The sequence below is a fragment of the Ascidiella aspersa genome, chromosome 8, assembly GCF_963924565.1.
Source record: "Ascidiella aspersa chromosome 8, kaAscAspe10.2, whole genome shotgun sequence".
Classification (NCBI taxonomy): domain Eukaryota; kingdom Metazoa; phylum Chordata; class Ascidiacea; order Phlebobranchia; family Ascidiidae; genus Ascidiella; species Ascidiella aspersa.
This window is the reverse complement of record NC_139454.1, coordinates 19,585,205-19,604,958: the sequence shown is the minus strand read 5'-3', so window position 1 is coordinate 19,604,958 and position 19,754 is coordinate 19,585,205. Positions and strand designations below refer to the sequence as shown.

Below are 19,754 nucleotides of genomic sequence, written 5' to 3'. Positions count from 1 at the left end.
TTTACAACACTGACACCTACAATGAGTAATTTTTCAAACATATCGCCCAACATTGATTCGAAATACAGTGTTTTACGAAGACACTTTAAAAATTACAAGATGAATGGTTAAAAGAAAAAACAAAACAAATGTTATTCTGCCGGTACGTCACGCATCATTAACCACTTGGCGTTATCCTGGCGGAACAACAACCTCTGGTCTGGTCTTAATCAAGTCAAGTTTAATTCGCGAAAAATACAAACAAGACACGATTTGCATAATATGTTATGATTTTTCGCTTTTCGTTACGTTATATAAAGTATAGCCCGAAGTTAAACCAATTTGCTTGTAGATCCTTCTTGTTTTCGGCGAAGTTACCCAAAGAGAAACAAATGGATGCCTCCTCCATGAAAGTAAGTGTTATTCTGGGTTTAATCATCGTATTTTTGCTGATTAAATTTGGACCCAGAAATTAAATAAGCTTTTGAACATTTGAAAATTGTTCCAGATTGCGTTGAACATAAACTGGTGCTGGTCTAGCATCCTACCACATTTATTTTAACGCAAACGAAACGCGTTGTTAAACTTGAAATTACAAGTCGTTGTTAAACTTGAAATTAAGGCATAAATCTTATAATAATAATACTTGACTCACCCAAATGTTCGCAATATATATAGGATTCAATGGCCCATAAACCTCTTCATTAATATCTATTTTCAATAATAAAAAAGTGTTTAAGAATACTTTTAATAAACCATCTGTGGTGCTAACCCAATATTTAATTAAATACACTTTAATGATTAGGCATCATTGTACACCTGCAAAAAAACTAAAATTTAGCGCTGCAAACCTGAGAACTCGGTCTGAAGTGCAGACGGGGTGGTTTTAAATTGTATGTCATTTAAACTTCTAAATATTTTCTTGTTAGGTTGTAGAACTGAGAAGTTTTCTCAAAGCCGAGAACTTGTCATCTAAAGGCAACAAGGAAGAGCTTGTAAAGCGTGTCAACGAGTTTCGGAAGATAAAAAGTGAAACTGAAGGTTTCCCCATAAAATTTATGATTGCATTCACGTCTTGCTTTAGCTTGGAGAACAATATCCAGTTACCAAACAGCAAAAAAAATCTGAACTTGAAATACATTTCTTTAATTATTATATGTATTCTTTAACACATATAAAATCCTTTTCTTTACACATCTAATTATTTAAAGCTAATTTTTTGGAGAATTTTTTGTTGAAAAACCTAAAAAAGTCTTAAATGAATGATACACACTTGTTCTAAAAATCGCATCCTTATTAAGTTCAAGGGCCGATTTTTATTGTTGCCTCAGCACACACTGATCTAAATTTGTCCTGCCTATTTAGGCTCATTGGTTTCTTACAACAACGCAAAATATAAAGTTAATTTTAGCTCGCTATTAATAAATTACAGCCCCATTCATAGTTTTGATTTTATCATAAATGTTTGTCGGAAACTGCAACATTTTTTATAATTTTTTTTATATACGATTAAATTCAAAAGATACTGAGAAAGAAATATTTAATCGATAACAGAAAAGGATAAATAAATTTCGCTGGGTGATAGCTGTTTAAAAAAAACAAAAACATTTCCAATTTCCCACTCAACAAAAAGTCACCAAACTAGATCAGTGTGTAAAGGCTGGGTATTGTTCTCTTAGTGAACAGGGGTGAAAACAACATAACGCCAGCATGCACAAAGCAAGGTGTTTCACCAGAACAGGCACCAATGGTGTTAGAGGCTCCACCTAGTTCAGATGCTGATGTAGAAATGCTGCCAGTCTGCACTATTAAAAGCAACACAAACGGGGAAAAAAACAAAGGTAGGCCTGATAAAATCTTGCAAAAACATCTAGTGTACAGTTTTTTTTTTAATTTTTACAACAAATTTTGAGAATTGTGAGTGTGTCTTAACTAAAAATGTCCACGGAAAATATTTTTTGCACTTTCCAGAGGCATCATGTGTACATTATTTTGTGCGCCGTTATTGTTAGTCACACTCTATAAGGGGTTAATCACAGTATACGCATTGTATATATCAGGGGTCGGCAACCCCTGGCACGAGCTGATTTTCCAGGGCACGCCAAATGATTTAACACGCACGTTATACCGCCGTAAGAAAGTACATTACATCACTACCACATAATTAACATTATTATTACATTACCAACACTAGCACCAACCAAATGGTTACACACGTTTCCAGTTCGTGTCACAAATTAGTATCTTAACTGTTGTATTTAACATTATTTTTGTGGGCGTTTAACTTGTTGCTTACGACTAATAACGACTAACCGTTCGTATTACATCACAATGCCCTAAAATTGGCGTGAAGTTTAGTGCGTTAAAGCAGGACATTCTAAATTAAAAGTTATAACATGTGCTTTTGTGCGACTGGGAAACCAAGCTAAAAGCGAAACTGGTAGTTAACACTTCTGTGAAAGACCCACACAAACACATGTGTTTAATAACATCTGTGATCTAGCCCCTCGGAAGTTGCTTTATGACCAACGATTACGGCTTCCGTATCAATAGTACACCGAAAAGCCATCGCAGACTCGCCTCCTCTCTGAGCCTGCATAGCTCAGTTGGTAGAGCGACGGTCCCGGCTTGACCGGAGGTCGTGAGTTCGAACCTCACTGCAGGCCAGTTGTTTTTCTGGCTTGCTCTGCTTGCATCATAGATCGACAGATATCTTTACAGAATTTAACTTATGAAATGAGGATTAATGGCATCTCTGAAGATACGTGAATTAGATGTCAGATCATTCGTAAATTGGATGTCAGATCACAGCAGGACTGCGGAATCGTATTTGAGAAAGACTATGTAAAAACTACCCGATTTCGATGTGTGCGCATGCGAAACTGATAAATCGATTGAATACAGACCTGGACAACATGCGGTCCACGGGCCGAATCCGGCTAGCCAACCAGTTTAGTCCGGCCCGCGGCTTATTTTCCTTGCGAGTTTTCACATATTTGGTTGTATCGTAAACGCTTTTTCCAGGAACGAATTTAGTAATGACCTGGCCAAATTTGATTTTTAGCCTGTTTTTAATACTAAAACGGAAATTATTTTCGCGCTTCGAATCTCTTTTGTCTTTCTCTTATGTTCCACGTGCATCTTTACAGAAAAACAGCGTCCTCTGCACTGTGGCAGTTTAACAAACTTGGCCTAATATTTATATATTTTTGCGCTTAGGTCAAAAGTACTACACCTTTAAAATACGAACAAGATAAATACGGTTTTCTGAACTCTGAAATATACCGTTTCACATTTTGTCAATCTAATTTGGTTAATGCCATGTTGTGTGTTTCATTTGATGAATAAACGCTAACATATCAAGCATGTACATTTTTAATTTGTGCTCAAGGCGTCACGTCCCTCTCTAAATGTAAATTAAGTTTGCATTTTAGAACAAATATGGTCGCAAATTTTGCGCTTCCCGCGACGTCTTGCGACCTTTTTTTAAATTCGACTTAAAGTGCAAATTTTCGCACAACTCCAAATGTAATAACAAGTTAGTTATTTTTTTATAGCGTCATAGTATGACGTCATATTGCGTGTATTTGAAATCGTGTTTTTGACCCGGCCCGCCACAACATTTTAACTTTCTCATGCTGCCCGCTGTTAAAAATAATTGCCTACCCCTGCTTTAGAGTCTGAGCAGGACTCGATGAAAATGCGCATTTGGCCGGAGTTGGACAAGGGTTGTTTTTAACAGACTCCGGATCCCTGGCTTCCAGTGCAAAACAAAACATAGAAAAATGTTTGGCACGCGAGTTGTTGATATTTTGAAATTATTCCTAAACTGGCACTCTGCATACGAAAGGTTGCACACCCCTTATATATATGGATGTTTCAGTAGGTCTCAACCGTTGGAACTTGCTTATTCTAATTGCTCTAATTGTTTTAAATTAAAGTAATTCAACGTAAATCTTCAATTGACTTACTGAATCAGACGATCATTAACGATTTTCATGAAAAAACTTAGCCTGAACTTGTCAGTCTTTCAAAACACAACCCGAAACTGAGTTGAAGATTACTTGAAAAGTGTGTAAAGAGTGTCTTCTTATCACTGAAAAAGCGTCCAAAAAAATTTAACACATCAAAATCAGACACAAACTAAAACATTTAGAAGCCACAATCTAGCGGTGGAGATCTTTGTAACCCCTGAAAAGATCTTCAGAATTCTATTTTCAGTTAAAATTCCCTCATTTTTGTTTTTTATTGAAAAACACCATTTTTTGGATTTGTTTTTTTGGTTTTGGGATAGGGTGGTCAAAACCCAGACCAAACAATATTATCAGTAGCCTATTGTTTAAATCAGTAATAAACAAAATTTTTGTTTTAAATGGGTAATTTAACAGTTATGGGTTTCTTGACATTTATGTAGCCATATTGTGGTTTTAGGCACGTTTTTTAAAGCTTTGGCTATGGTGGACACTAAAAGTTTAAGTGATACAACAGATCAGATATAGTGCATTTCTGTATTCCTCAGTTGGTACATCGACATTCCCTGTATGACCAAGGTTGTGAGTTTGAACCTCACCGCATTCTAGTTGTTTTTCTGGCCTGCCCTGCTTGCATTGTTGATAGACAGATTCGGTTAGTGTTTGAAGGCTTCCAGTGTACTATGATGATAAGTTGGTATCTTTGGTCAAAAAGCGACTTTAAACGGGCTGGATTACAGTTGTTGTCTATTTTTTATTAGTTTATTTCAGCTGTTCATAAAAAAAGATTTTTAAGGCATGACTTTGGTGGCTACTAAGAAATTTAAAAGTCTAGGCTATATTTTGAGAAATGGTTGGAGAAATTTAGGAGATCATTTTACACCCTAAAACGACTTCAGCCATAAGATGGAATTACATTAAAACAGCATTAACGACAGAATAAAACACAGTTTGGAGTAAGCCACCTAATAGTCAAAATAACATACATATCAATATAATTTGATGAAACATGCACACACATATGTGTTCAACAACTGTAATCTAGCCCTTCTGAAGCTGCTTTCTGACCAATGATTGCGGCTTACATATCATTAGTACACCAAAATCCATTGCAGACTCACCGAATCTGACGATTAAAGAACTAGCCTGTAGTGGGTTACGAACTCACAACTATGGCGCATAACCGCCAACACCAAACGGCCAATGTCCCCCCCGGTCTTCTTATACTCTCTTCCTACAGTTTTTGTCCATTTGGGCCATATTCTGATGAATTTAGGAGGTATTTTAACAGATTTACTTATTCAGACGATTTAGATCTTGTTATGTTGGTTGATTTTTTGATTTATTTGGCTAGTTGCAGAAAAAACGACTTGCTCACCACCTTCAGCTAAAAAACAGAAACTCAGCCATGGCCTGAACAGGCAGTCTGGTCCAAGCCTTCCAAAGACTCCTGTTCAACTGTTAAATGAAAGAAAACCTGGTAGGTGTTAATTGTCATATTTATAATGGCTAAAGAAACAGAACTGCCGACATAGCCCTAGCCCAAATTCAAATATAAAAAGCAGGCCTAAGATGTCATAAAAAAATAAAAACAAACTACTTTTATAATTTATTTAAAGAATAATGGCTGGTGGTTGTACTTAAACATAAAAAAATCCATAAGGCAATACAAAAGGTATTAGCGTAATTAATTTTTACACACAGAATTTTGTGAATGAATAAGATTTGTTAGAAACATTCACGAAATGATATCTTTTCCTGAATGGCATTGATTTTCATTTAATAATCCCAATTAAGTAACCCAGGCTAATTTTCCCTAAATTTGTGTTAAATCCATAAGCTTTAAATGAGAATCAGTTAAAGCATCTCTTTTTAAGTATGTCATTAAATACTTTATTTTATAGCCCTTAATTTTTTTTATTCAAAGAGCCAATTTTACCCGATATAAACCGCCCTCCCCGACAGGTTTAAAGTACGAAACTGTGAGTGTGATTGGGCCAGCACACGCTTTGCGCTTCAAAATGAAAGTGACCATGGATGGAAAGGAGTATTTTGCCGAGGGTGGAAGTAAAAAAGAGGCAAAACAGATGGTTGCAAGTCAAATTGTGAGGTATGTTGTTGCTTCTTGCTTCTGTCGCACTTCTGACCTTTTGTTTGTATCTGTGTTTTTGTTCTGTTTTTTTACAAGCATTGGTACTGCTGTAGTGCCCACCATTGCGGTTAAAATTAGGCTGTTTTATTTTTTTTAATTTGTTTTCTTTATTGTACTCTAAACCGTGTACTTCACAATCACATGTATCCTAATTATGTTGCGATCAGAGAGCAGCTGACTTTAATGACCTAATGGTCTTTCGCTGCTCGCTGGAAATCTTCTTCCCAAAGAATAAAGAAATCTATCTATCTTATCTATTTGACAGTTCAGTAGTGTTTCACTTTATTATGTACTATCTTGATTTTTCATTTATTTGCACTTATTTTCATTTGATTGCAGAAAATTGACCACATAATGTCCATAAAGAAGTAGGTAGCAGTTTAAACATTTCTAATAATATAACTTTATTCACATTCAAAATGCTCCTTACTTCTGTATGGGCTTTGATATTCCTATTATGTCTAAGTAAAACCTCTAGCCATAAAAAATATTGTAAGTTTTGAAATAAACATCTAGTATAAATAAGAAAAAAGTATATTTCTTAACTATATGATTTGGTATTTGACATCTGGCAAATTAAGTAACAGGTTTCAAAGTTTTCAACTATCAAGGAAAGTTGATTACACCTGGAATATTGCATAAGGTCAAAACGCCTGCCTTGTTAAGGTGTACGACTGTACATTTTTTGGTAATTCTACTTACTATTAAAAGCACCCTTGAAACAAGCAAGTAAAACACTTCCAGGAACAGCGTAGCTCACGGCACACCGTTTGCAAAACACTTGTCTATTAATTTTTTTGTTAAATCTTGTGTTTTACAGGGGCTTTCTTCAAATGGAGGCACCCCATGTTTTGGCTCCACGACTCGCAAAACCAATCAGTCAAATTGATTTCACTTCTGACGATCCTGTTGATTGGTTATTTGACCAAGTAAGATGTAATGTTTGTTGTTTTTTGAACTAATACTTGATTAACAAACTGGTAAATACAATCCAATACTAAAGTTTTTATAAGTGTACAGAAATTTATTGATAACACAATTCCTGTATCTAATGGATTCATATCTTTATTTAAATGAATATAAATACACACAAAATATAGTATAAAAACAAAAACATTATATTTTCCAAACACCAACATGTAACTAGCAAGGAAACTGTCCTAAGGACAACTATAATGTCAAGGCACCATGTGTTCAGTGACCTTTGACCACAAATAATAGAATGCTTACATAATTAAATTACTTATAAAACACTTACACTAAAATGTGCAATGTTAACATCTTGTTATTTACCCTAATTTTATTTATCATGTTAATTCAGGGACCACCACCGATACCCCCCTCAATCATCACACCACCCCGTTTAGCAAGTCCTACTTCTGCTGAAATGTTAAGTCCAAGGATCCAATCACCTTTTAACAGTAAGTTCGTTTGCAGTACTTCTTAACTTTTTTATCTTGCTACCCAATAAGAACAAAAAAATCCTGGAAATCTTTCATAAAGCAAAATTCCCGGAATACTTTCTACAAAAAAAATTAAAACAAAACGTCATAAAATTGTTTTTTAATTTTCTCGGTGCCAGCCTGTTTTCACATATAACAATGTAAAAAAAGTTTAAGGGAACTTGGATAACTTTTATAGTTTATCTAAGTTGCCAAAAAATGTAATTTAATACGGCCATTATTTTTTTGTACTGTTTGCTATCAGCGCTTATACACAAGTAGGTAGAATTTTGCAAATATTTCTGAAAAATCTTTATTTATTATATTTTAAACCATTGAAAAGAAAAGATTTCAATTTTTTTACTAGAAAAAGTAAATAAAATAATGTTAAAATAATAGACAGATTAGCCTAAAAATGTTGTCTTCCATAACTCAACATACAACACTTCGAGTTTTTTTTTCTGGTTTTATTTTGTTAACGAAATTTACATATTGTCCACCACCGACTCTTTTGAATTCAAGATAAAAACCCGGTTCAGACGCTTAACGAAATGATGCCTGGACTCAGCTACGTTTGCTTGGATGGAAACAACGATTCAAATTCATTTACAATGGAGGTTGAAGTAAAAGGTCAAAAGTACCAGGGCTTCGGAAAAAGCAAGGTTAGCACTAGCGTGCCATTATTAGCAAACCTAATTGCACACCAAACGATTTGGAAATAAACTTGTACCCGGTGACATTATTGGAAAGGTTTTTTTTATAACTAATTTACATACTGAGAAATTCAATTGCCAAGTAAACATCCAGCAGTAAAAACAGGAAGTTAATAATTAAGTATAAAGTTGACATATTTCACTTTTTTAACCGCTACCAATAGTCGATTTTTATTTTTGGCCAACTTATAGTGATAGTGATAACGGATATATGCCTCAGGCCAAGGTGCAGTAATAACATTAATTAATTATCTTATAGTGGAAATTACATTCAGTTGTCTTCCTATTTTATGAACGTTTCCAATATCTCTTTACTCATTTTCAACATTATCATGATTTAAAATGCTGTCGACTTCTAAATGGGCTTTGATATTTCTCCTAAGATTGGCCTGTAACTTTTACAGAAACTAGCCAAGATTGGAGTAGCCACGAAGGTCTTGCAGCAGGCTTTTGGCATGTCGGTCGCCCCGCCCGATCAACAAAGTGTTCCGAGCAATTTTGACGAAAGCTCTGACGAACTATTACCTTATGCAGGGGTAAGATATGTCTCAAAACGCTTTTTATTTTACTTATAGCATCTGAAGGTTGAGCAGTATTTTGTGCTCACTGAACAAATTTGACATTTTACGACAATCTTTTTTATTAGTTTACAATAACCAATGCATTTAATCAACAATTAAAGATTTGGAAATAAAGTGCACCCAAAAATATACATTATTAATGTTAAAACATTCCCAAGTTGGTAAAATCCATAAAAACAAATTATGCCATATTTTCAGCTTAACAAAAAATAATGACAACATATTTGAGCAAAAAATTAGTATTACAAAGTTATGTTACTTTCTGGTATCAACTATTTTCTGTCAAATTTGCATTTTGGGGAATAAACATCATTGGATTCTCAAATTTAAATTAATTAGGTTTTGGATCGACACCGATACCACCTTAGTATTGGACTGGTACCAATACTACTACTTGGCATCGGGTATAGGCATAAAGTCTTATTACTTGGCAGTTGGCATATCTAGTTTCAACCAAAGGATAATTCATAAATTAAATAAGCGATTTTTTTATTTAATCTTCTTATTGTCGCAGACTATCCCTGACCTTGTGTACGACCTTGTTCGTTCCAAGTTCGAAGAACTCACCGACAACTTTACTTCGGAAACCTCGAGACACAAAGTTCTCGCTGGCATCGTAATGACAAGGGACAACGGTAGGTTGTTCGTTTCAGCTCTCTTTGATAGCTTTTTACTATTACTGTATGATTTGAAAGCAGGGATTCCCAAACTCTTTTTAACACGGACCCTTGGAATGTTTCTTAGTTTCCTTTGACCAAGGTATGACGTCATAAAACAAATAGACTGTAATATTCTTCTGTTTATGGTCGAACTCAAATGTGAAACTAAAGTCGAGTCTAAATAGATTCAAGGAGAGGCCAAATCGTTTCACCAAATAATGGATTTTCTTTTAAAAAATTCATCACATTTTTATCGATGTACCAAGATTTACGAGGCCTTAATAAACCCCTGCTTTCAAGCTTAAATGTCTTGTATTGTGTTGTTCTAACTCTTTGTTTTTTACTACCTAGTGTAGTTTTATTTTTTTGAATGTTATTTTTCCCAATCAGCTTCGCACACTGTTGTTAAAGCACACATTATTTTGTGGCAGGTAGCGATGTCAGTGACGGTGTAGTTGTGTCACTTGCCACTGGCACGAAATGCGTCAAGGGAGAATATATATCAGACCAGGTATTAAACAGCTTTGTAATATACAGTATAATAGGAAACCTATATTATCCCCATGTAAAAAATTAATATAATATTATAACAACCAAAATATATTTTTTAAGCTGTTGATTCAATATTCTGTAAGCTGTTGTAAAGCTATATTCCATTTGTTTAATCTTGTTTCTCAAATGCTTATTTTTTGTAAGGCATGTTGTGTGCCTTTAGAAAGTCTGACTGAAATCAGTTTGCCTTATCAAGATTTTTACAAGCAAGCTAGGCTAGATTTCCTTGATATTTTTTTTTATTTATAAGTATGTCGTAACTCGTAATCGTTGGTCACTACTACTTCAGAAGGGCTATAACCAATGTGAATTTCATGGCTTAGTTATGTAAAATTTTGTATAGATCTTAAAATGGTTATTACATTGGCGACACTTTGACTAAAGCGTACATTTCAGACAAGGTAGTAGTAGTAGTAGTAGTAGATTTCTACTCAATTAATAAAAAATAAGATATCTTAGCCCGGTATAAAGCCAACAATTTATCAATTAACAAAATCGACATATTTTTGTTAACTTTCACGAATCCATACATTATATTATCAGCAATGTTAGCAGTTTGTTCGAAAAACTAACTTGAAAAAAAAACTTTTTTCAAGGGTTCCGCTTTATTTGACTGCCATGCTGAAATTGTGTCTCGTCGTGGTTTAAGGAGGTTTCTTTATCAGCAACTCATAAAATATGACAGGTTGTTTTTTTTACTTTTCTTAGTTAATGTTGTCAGTGTGCTTATTTTTTTTACCTTTTTGTGTTTTCCTTACATGTTAGCATTTGAACAGACCCTTGTACAACGCTTATGAGTTCTAAAAAAACTTATCTTTATCAGCAACTAAAATGTGTACTTTAATTATTTTAATGTTATAGAACATTGTAAAACCAATATGATTATGACTCCAGTTTTCCAGTTTGTAGTGTGCCTACATTTTTATTTTTTCTGTAAACTATTTTTCGGCATTGAATAATGTAATATTCGTAACTAGTAAATTTACATTTTTTTGTATTTTCCTTACGTGATAACAACAAAACAGATCCTAAAGCAAAACTTATCGAGCGTTCCATCGATTTCTGTTTTTAGTTCTAAATAAAAAAAACATACAAAAATACTTTTGCAGCGACAAAGCTGCGTCGATTTTCCAGCCAACAGAATGTGGAATATTCAGTTTAAAACCTGACGTCTTCTTCCACCTTTACATCAGCACATCTCCTTGTGGTGACGCCAGGATATTTTCACCACACGAAACAGAAGGTAATCTTGATTTGTTTACAGATTTTCGTTCTTTTAAAAGTTGTGACTTTAAAGAGAGGCGGCCACGACACAACTTAAAATATTGCGCTCGCCCGCTCGAGTCCAATTCTCTGCTGGCGAGTGCTGATTGACCAAGTTTGCTTGTTCTTATTAAAGATACTCTTTTATTCCGATATGCGATATTTTGGACAAAACGTATCGGGAACCGATACCAAATGACGCCATTTATGTGCTTAAACAAACATTTTGAACGTTTCAACTAACTCTTTATTCATTTTTCAAAATACTTCGTTTAACTAAAACCTTCAACCATTATGCTCGATGGTTCTTTCCACACCTGGACAAAAGGCGGTCCGCCAACCATTAAAATCATAAATAAATTTAGTATCGGACCGGCCACCTTAGTGTCGAACGCGTACCGATTCTATGATTTAGCATTTTGTGTCGGCTCCAATTCGATATAATCGGACATCCTAGTGGGAATGCCATAAGGCCATAACAGATTGAACGTTTCGAATATCTCTATATTCAGTTTTCAAAATACCACTACCCTAACTAAAACCTCCAACCATTTTGCTCGATGGTTTATACCACACATGGGCAAAATACGTCCTGCGTGCCAGAACCATCCTAAAAATAAAAAAATCCAAATAATTTGTTACCGAATCGGCACCAAAAGCACCCCAGTATCCGACGAGTACCGATACCACCCTAGTATCGGACGAGTACCGATACCATCACTTGGTATCGGGGATAGGATCCTATACGATATTGTCATTCATCCCTAGCACTGAGTAAAGGTGCTTTCTCGCTACAGATGGTGACAACCACCCGAACAGGAAGTCTCGAGGTCAGCTGCGTTCCAAGATCGAGAACGGTGAAGGTACGATTCCGGTTGAGGAGGGGAGCAATGTTAAAGAGAAGGGGAGGAGCAACATCCAGCAAACCTGGGATGGAGTCCTCAGTGGGGAGCGACTTCTCACGATGTCGTGCAGCGACAAAATCGCAAAGTGGGTAGCTTTGCTGCTCTCTCTGTATGGTAGAATTGGCCTTTTCGGCAGTGACAAGTGACGGGTGCCAGGGAGACTGTCGGATGCCACTGGCTATTGACGCCGGGTTGCCACAAAGTCTTATAATCTTTAAAAGTCTTTGACTTGATTTACGCGTTGAAAAGTCTTTGAATTTATTTTATGTCAAGCTTAAATTACGTGTTCAGAAAGTAACGTTAAAACAACAACTATAAATATGTTTTAATTGTGATGACCAATGACCATAACAAACTTTCATGGAGTTCGACCTTTTTACCTATTTCGTACCCTTTGTTTTGTTGTCGCACTCTAATACACGCGTTGGTATTTCGTAAGGCGCAGTAATTATTGGTTTATGTTGGAATGATTATTGCATTCTGCGCTTTTCGTTCTTGGGTACAACTTTACTACGACGCTGGTGTGTAGTAAACCGTAAAAACATTATTCTAAACCTAAATCCTACTCCTGTACCGAACGTCCGAATGCTAACCTGAAGCGCTTAATGTCCACGCAGATGGAACGTAGTTGGTCTCCAAGGTTGCCTCCTCAGCCACTACATTCGTCCGGTCTACCTGTCCAGCATAATACTCGGCTCCCTCTACCATTCCCAGCACCTGCAGAGGGGGGTGTTCGGCCGGGCCAGGGAGGCCATCGGCGCCGTAGCGGCCCAGAGCGAAGCCGATGTGTTCCCGGAGCATTATCGAATGCACAGACCACTACTGGCTTCCGTTACAAGCAGAGGTAAAATGACTATTAGGGTTTTTTTCCAGATTCAACTTATTTTTGTGCATCTTTGTAAACAGTAAAAACAATAGCATAAAGAATAACGCAAGGACAGTGAAAATACCTTCCGGCCATCGAGTGGAGCTGCCGATATTCGCAGCTATCCGCACGAATGTTTTGTACTTTGCATTGTGTTGTGCTATCCATCTTTTTGAGGCGGCAAAAAATGCCGCGTTTCGATCCGAGACTAATTGACGTTCATTACTATGGAAAAGTTAACAAAATTAAAAAAAAAAATCAGGTTGACATAAAAAATGATTTTGCATTGGAAGACATTTTTATCTTTGTTTATTAACGTAATGTTTCTCAGAATTTTAACTTTTAAAGTAACTAGCCATTACTAGTGTGCTTTGGTTAGTTTGATACGACTACCGATACCACCACTTGGCATTAGGTAACGACTCGGATCCATATTGTCGGTCATCTCACATTACCACTATCAGTGCGATTGACAAGAGAAAATAGTTAATTGTTTTTTCGGAGTTGTCGACCCTATCACTAAGTTGGACGTTTTAGTTTTACCAACTATATTTTTGGTGATCGGGCTATGCGGCTGAACTTTTGCCCAAAGTATCAGTATCGGTATATAATTAAGAGTATAGACAGGGGTTCCCAACCGTTTTTGCTGCTCGTACCCCCTTGTCAGGTCAGAGCGTTCTTCGTACCCCCAAAAAAATTCTGATGGAAATTTTGAGATATATAATGCTTTTATACCCCATTTAAACGTTAAACCAGTGGTCGGCAAACTTTTTTTGTCGCAGCCCCAAGTACTTTTTTAGAGCTATTGAAGGCCCGCTAAGTAAAACCACTATTAAAAAGTGGCGTATTCCGGATATTTTATTTTAAGGTGAAATATGCCACAGCGCCTTGGTGCCCAAAACAGACATACAAAAATATACGCGCGAAGCGCGAAAAAATTTTAAATTACATTCAGTTTAATTTAATAATTCTATGCCACACCAACTTTTAAAATAAAGTGTAATGAATGTACGACTATCACGCGGACACCAACTACATTATAACACTAAGCTATTCAAAAGTAACTCGCTGTCCACTAAAAATGGCTCTGCGGGCCACTGTTTGCCGACCACTGCGTTAAACGGTTATTTCACACAAAAATCGCTAAATATCAGTAGTTATTTTGTTTATCACTTCTCAGTGAGATATTTGTTGCTGCTTCATTGACAAAAAAGAGGATTTTACTAAAAAACAACACTTATTTGTAGATATTTTTTTTAGTAAAGCAAAGACTGTAATACCATAATATCATTTACAATTGTAAAATAAAACTGTACAGTGAAATCTGTTTGTAAAACTGCTCAGTGGCCCAAGGCAGTTCGAACCCCATGATGGTACGAGTACCCCAGGTTGGGAACCCCTGGTATAGGAGATCCATGAAAATGAGTAATTATGTAAAAAATAAATATAATTTATCCACTCACAATAAATGGTTGGAAAATATTCCACCTTATGATATTCCGCCTTTACATTTTACAGTTGTTGGCCATAACAGTTTTAAAATTTGGAACTGCGCATACGCACGTCCGACTCGGGACTCGAGTAGTTTTTCGTGGTGTTACTCGACCCTGGTACAAACATACTATAATTCAGATAGGGAGCCGTAAATCGAGCTCTAAATCAATATATTTTTTAGAAAGTTTCCTCTACAATATTTGGGTGTTAAAAGTTTTTTTAAGTAAAGTTACATTCGGTCCAGTTTCTCATTTAACTTGTTTTTATTTACAGAACGAAGAACGGCTAGAAAGGCGCCTAGTTTTGCCCTACATTGGACCAACGGGGATAACCAGCCTTACATTATCAACACTGGCACTGGTAACGTTTGGGTTTCTTATTTCATTATTAACAATGCTTTTGTTTTGGAGTACATGGTTGGACGTTGTAGTTGACGTAGATGTTGGCGTAGAATGAATTTTAAAGCTCGTACAGAAGCAGGCAGAATTTTAAAAAATTTAATATTAGTTATCTTCTGTGAAGAACGAGAAACCGCCATAAATGTCCGAATTCAAAACCAGACTTGGACAACTAGATAATTCTAGTTTTCTAATTATTCATTGAATTAGAGCAAAATGCGGTTAATTCTAATTCTAATCTAATTTGTGAATTCCTTGTGTGCTCTAATTCTAATTCTAATCTAATTTGGATTTTACAAAAAATGCTACTTTGTCCAACGGCATTTTTAGTCTCTCAGTTCAAAAACAGAATTTCAATTAGAATTTTAGGTTGGAACGACTTGTATGTAATTTTTACAGTCTAAAAAGCTTAAAGACGTATAAAATTTAGCACACACATTTTTACCATTCACGTTCTTATAAGAAGAAATTGCGATTAAATTAAATTGGTCGTAAAAAATAAATGTGATTCTAGTTCAAATTCTAATTGAAATGTGATTTTTTAGCAATTCGGTAATTCTAATTCTACTCTAATTTGAGAAAGCTCAAAACGATCTAATTCTAATTCTAATCTAATTTGGAAAAACTAAAAAGCTCTAATTTTAATTCTAATCTAATTTTAAAAAGCTAAAATAAATCTAGTTGTCCAAGTCTGTTCAAAACATTTTGGTTTCTGTAATTTCAAAACATTTTGGTTTCTGTAAAATTTTTTGTTATTATTTTATTTTTATTTTGTGGTCCTGCTTTGGAAAAAATCGGTTCGTTTCAAAATGAAAAAAAAATGTTTCAGGTCGAACTGACGACAACTCGTCTTCAAACCTGTGCAAAAAGGAAATGCTCAAGTTGTTCTTCGAAGCTCGACAGAGCAACAAGGCAATTGAAGGCTTGCCAGGAATCACGACTGACAAATCCTACGGCGAACTAAAAGCCATGGCCAACGAATATCAGGTTGCTCTTTCAATTTACGGATTTTGTTTTTAAGGGTTACTTATTTCGATCGGGCCCGTTTCAGTATTGCAATTGCAAGTGAGGATGTCCGATTCTCGGCGATTTATTCCGCTGCCCGATATATCGCGCAAAAAGTATCGCGATCTGTTCCGATACCAAATGACGTCATTCGTATGCACAAACGAGCAAAAAAATCGAAAGGTAATTTTTCCCGAGTATTAGGCCTAAATTTGCTTTAGCGCCAAGAAGCCTATAGTTACCTCAATTGGTTGTTAACTTCGTATTTTTGATAAATTTACCTTTCAAGTTTGATCGCTGTTTGAAATCGCGCACCATTGCAGAAATCGTATATTAGTTTGTTGTCGGATCGGCACCGACAGCCCCAGAGTATCGGGCGAGTACCGATACTAGCTCTTGGCATCGGTTGTCGCCTCCGATCCGATATTATCGGACATCCTTGATTACAAGCTTAAAAAATGAAACTTTTACGTCCGTATTACCGCTTCTTTGCTAAAAATTTCGTTTCTAATCGAATGTCGGTGCTTCTCAACCTATGGGTCATGACCCAAAATTGGGTCTCTGTTTGATTTGGTTGGGTCGCTGACTGCAGTAATTCACATGTTTATACTAATTGAGATTGTTTCTGAGCAAGATTTCTCAATTAAGAAAATTAAGGAGGCAATACAAATAATGTATAGCTATTAAAATTCGAAATTCTTTATGCCAATGCCTAGCTTTTGTTCGCTTACATGAAGCTATTTTTAGTTCGCTAACAAGGAAAACTATTGTGTCGCCAAATTTTAGGCGTCATACTTACACTTAATATTTGGGTCGCCGCGAAAAAAGGTTGAGAAACACTGATTTAAATGAAAACAAATATGCCGATTTTATCGAATGTTTTGGCTTTGATATTCTTATTGACATTGCTAAGAAAACTCTGCAAGAGTGTTTTACACAGAGTCACAAGAGTGCTCGCCACGTACCCAATTATGAAGCCATTTGATCACATTTGTTTTTGAAATACATAAGCTTTTCAATTCAGAAATAAGGTATCCTAATTTGCAGCGTTAAGGAAACGTCGTGTAAAACGTAAACCAACTGAAGTAGACGAACGGTGATTTACTTATAAAGGGCCCATGTTGCAGTGTTTCCAATAAAATACTACTTTTTTTGGTTTGCCAACAACATTTTAATTGTTTGCATATTCGTAATCATCTAATAACATTTTCAATCCGTTTAATTGTTGGAAAATTTCTAGAAAACGTACAAGAACTTTTTACTGAATTTCAGGGCCTGAAAAACGCCTTGATGTCGGGATTCAGCAAATCGAATTGTGGTTCGTGGATCGGCAAGCCTTCTGAGGTCGATATGTTCACTTACACACCAAAAAACGCCTAGAAACTTCAACCCAACCTGACTGTGCATGGAGGCAAATTGAAATCACAAACCAGTATAACTGGACTCCCTTTCACTGTTATCAAATAACATGACTAGACTTGTAATCAAATTAATGTGGCAAAGAGCGAGCATAACTTACGACAGCCGCAGTAATACTACATTTGGGTTAATTTTCTCTGCATAAAACCTGAAAGCTACTTAGTACACTAAAGGTTACCGCAGATTGAGAACCACTGGGCTGGACTTTAACAAATATCACTTTTACTTCGGATTTATTTCAAAGTGTCCTGTGTACAGTAGACTACTGTAGTTCATTGCTTGTGTATCAAGACCAAACTTTTTTAGCTTCACTGCCAACTGTTTTACATACAACGTTTACAAAACTTATTGACTTGAACACTGGTTCCCAACCTCTTATGGCATACGCCACCCCAAAAATGAATAGGTTGCGCAACCCTACTAGATTTTTTGCCATGGTTTGCTGTAATGCCACAATAAACGAAATTTTGCAATACAAATTAATCAACTCGAAACTAAGTCAGGACGTATATTTTGATTTATCTCTTAATCGTACGAAAAGAGTTTTATCAAAATACATATCCATAATAGTAAAAATTAATTTCCTAAAGATTCACAAATATCTCGCGGAACACTTTGGCATTAGAAATGGCACCCCGGTCGGGAACCACTGGACTTGATCTAAGAAATTAAAACACAAAACGCAATGTAGAGGATGAGACATACTGTAAGTAGCGTATTTTGATCGTGTCTTCAATCCAAATATTTTAATCGTGTGAAAAAACAGTTTTTTTTTTTTAACGCGTTGACGTAGCCTACAACTAAAAATGTTGCAAAGGGTTTTGAGCTGCCTAACAGTGGCCGATGTGTAAAGTTATTGTTTACGTCGTACATAACGTCTATAGTGTTCCGGTGTTTGTCGGTAAAGTGTGTTTTTAGATGTGGCAAACGTAGCTGCAGTGAGTGTGATTTTTTTCTAAACTTGCGACATGTGAACCAGTTCATAAAAAAAACAATGGCAATGGCAGTGGTCTTGATCTTTATAGCATAGAGTACACAAAACAACTATAGTTTTCAGAACAAGTCCAACCTTGGTGATTTTCGAGTTATGCCAGAGTCAGCTAAAGTGTAACATATAATAAATAATAAAAAAAAACTGTTTAAGGAAAAGTTCAATAGAATTTTACCTCTAGAAATGAGAAAAATATGTTTACTACCAGCTTTAATTTTAGCCTGCATGAAAATCAGTTCTCCGTTACATGTGTTTAGCACAAATCTATAAAAACCTGGTACAAGTTACCAGGTAGCAAGGTAACGTAAACAAAAGAGAGAATCAATTGTGCAGTGATTTCTTTCGAAACGGAACTATAAGCGGAAATGGTCGTTGTTTCCGTGAAAACAGCAATCCCGCATCTGATGCGCACGTGTTTTAGGCAGGTCAAGAACGTCAACAGCAAGTAGGGCAAAAGCAACTAAAGTGCGTCTTGATAGAAATATTGGGGTTTCTTTCTACCCACAAAGATTACTTCGAAATAATGTGTGTTGAATGAATTATTCTATTTTGCTGTAAATGCGTTTAAATTTTGTTTTTTGTATTTATTAGAAAATGTTACCACGTGACTGATGCTCACACGCTACTATTTTTTGGCGTCCAATACAAACCTTAAGAAACGTATTCTGTATTATTAAACGTTATAGAATTCTTTATAGTTGATATTGTGGTATATTTAAACACTGTTAATAAACTTCTAAATTTAGAAACAAAAATATGTATATGACCTATGCACAGTTAAAAGTTGTTAATATCAAACAGTAATTCTATACGTATAGAGTTTGAATAAAGGTGTTAGGTCGTTAGGACAATTTTTTTTTGCATGAACTTATTTAACAGACGTCACAAATGCGTCATAGAATGACGTAATTTAGCAATAAATAACATCTGAATTAACAATAAATCGGCGCTGGTCTAGAATCCTACCACAGTTCTAAAATCAACGCACAAAATTTGAGTTCGGGTGCGAGTTAGCGTTTGGGTGTGGGTGGGTCAAGTATTATTATATTCTTTATTTAATAATAATACTTGACCAACCTTAACGCTAACCCTAACCCAAACGATGTTTCGTTGTGGTAGGATTCTAGACCAGCGCCCAATAAATCTAATTATCTTGCTGCAATGTTTTGGCGCTTGCTAAAATATTACCATATTTTTAGCGACAGTAACGAAGCCAGCAGAACTTGTCAAAAGTAAAAGTACAAACTGGAAGAATAAATGTAATTACACTTGACCCACCCGACACCCAAACGCTAACTCGCAACATGACCCAATTATTGTGCATTGATTTGAATAATTATTTAAACGCCAGGTAGGATTTTAGGC

At 35.6% G+C, this 19,754-nt stretch overlaps 1 protein-coding gene across 1 annotated transcript; it reads left to right on the top strand.

Moving 5' to 3' along the window:
• The first annotated feature begins 194 nt into the window (after nucleotides 1-194).
• LOC146136742 (double-stranded RNA-specific editase 1-like) lies at nucleotides 195-18,376 on the top strand. The gene is made up of 18 exons (XM_083395256.1): nucleotides 195-392; nucleotides 909-1,020; nucleotides 1,659-1,820; nucleotides 5,305-5,430; nucleotides 5,916-6,060; nucleotides 6,923-7,031; nucleotides 7,424-7,523; nucleotides 8,067-8,206; nucleotides 8,662-8,793; nucleotides 9,353-9,473; nucleotides 9,929-10,008; nucleotides 10,646-10,734; nucleotides 11,159-11,292; nucleotides 12,110-12,302; nucleotides 12,835-13,061; nucleotides 14,850-14,936; nucleotides 15,804-15,961; nucleotides 17,252-18,376. Exons 1-18 carry the CDS (start codon nucleotides 267-269, stop codon nucleotides 17,357-17,359), a joined length of 2,349 nt encoding a protein of 782 aa, XP_083251382.1. The 5' UTR covers nucleotides 195-266; the 3' UTR covers nucleotides 17,360-18,376.
• Nucleotides 18,377-19,754: the final 1,378 nt, after the last annotated feature.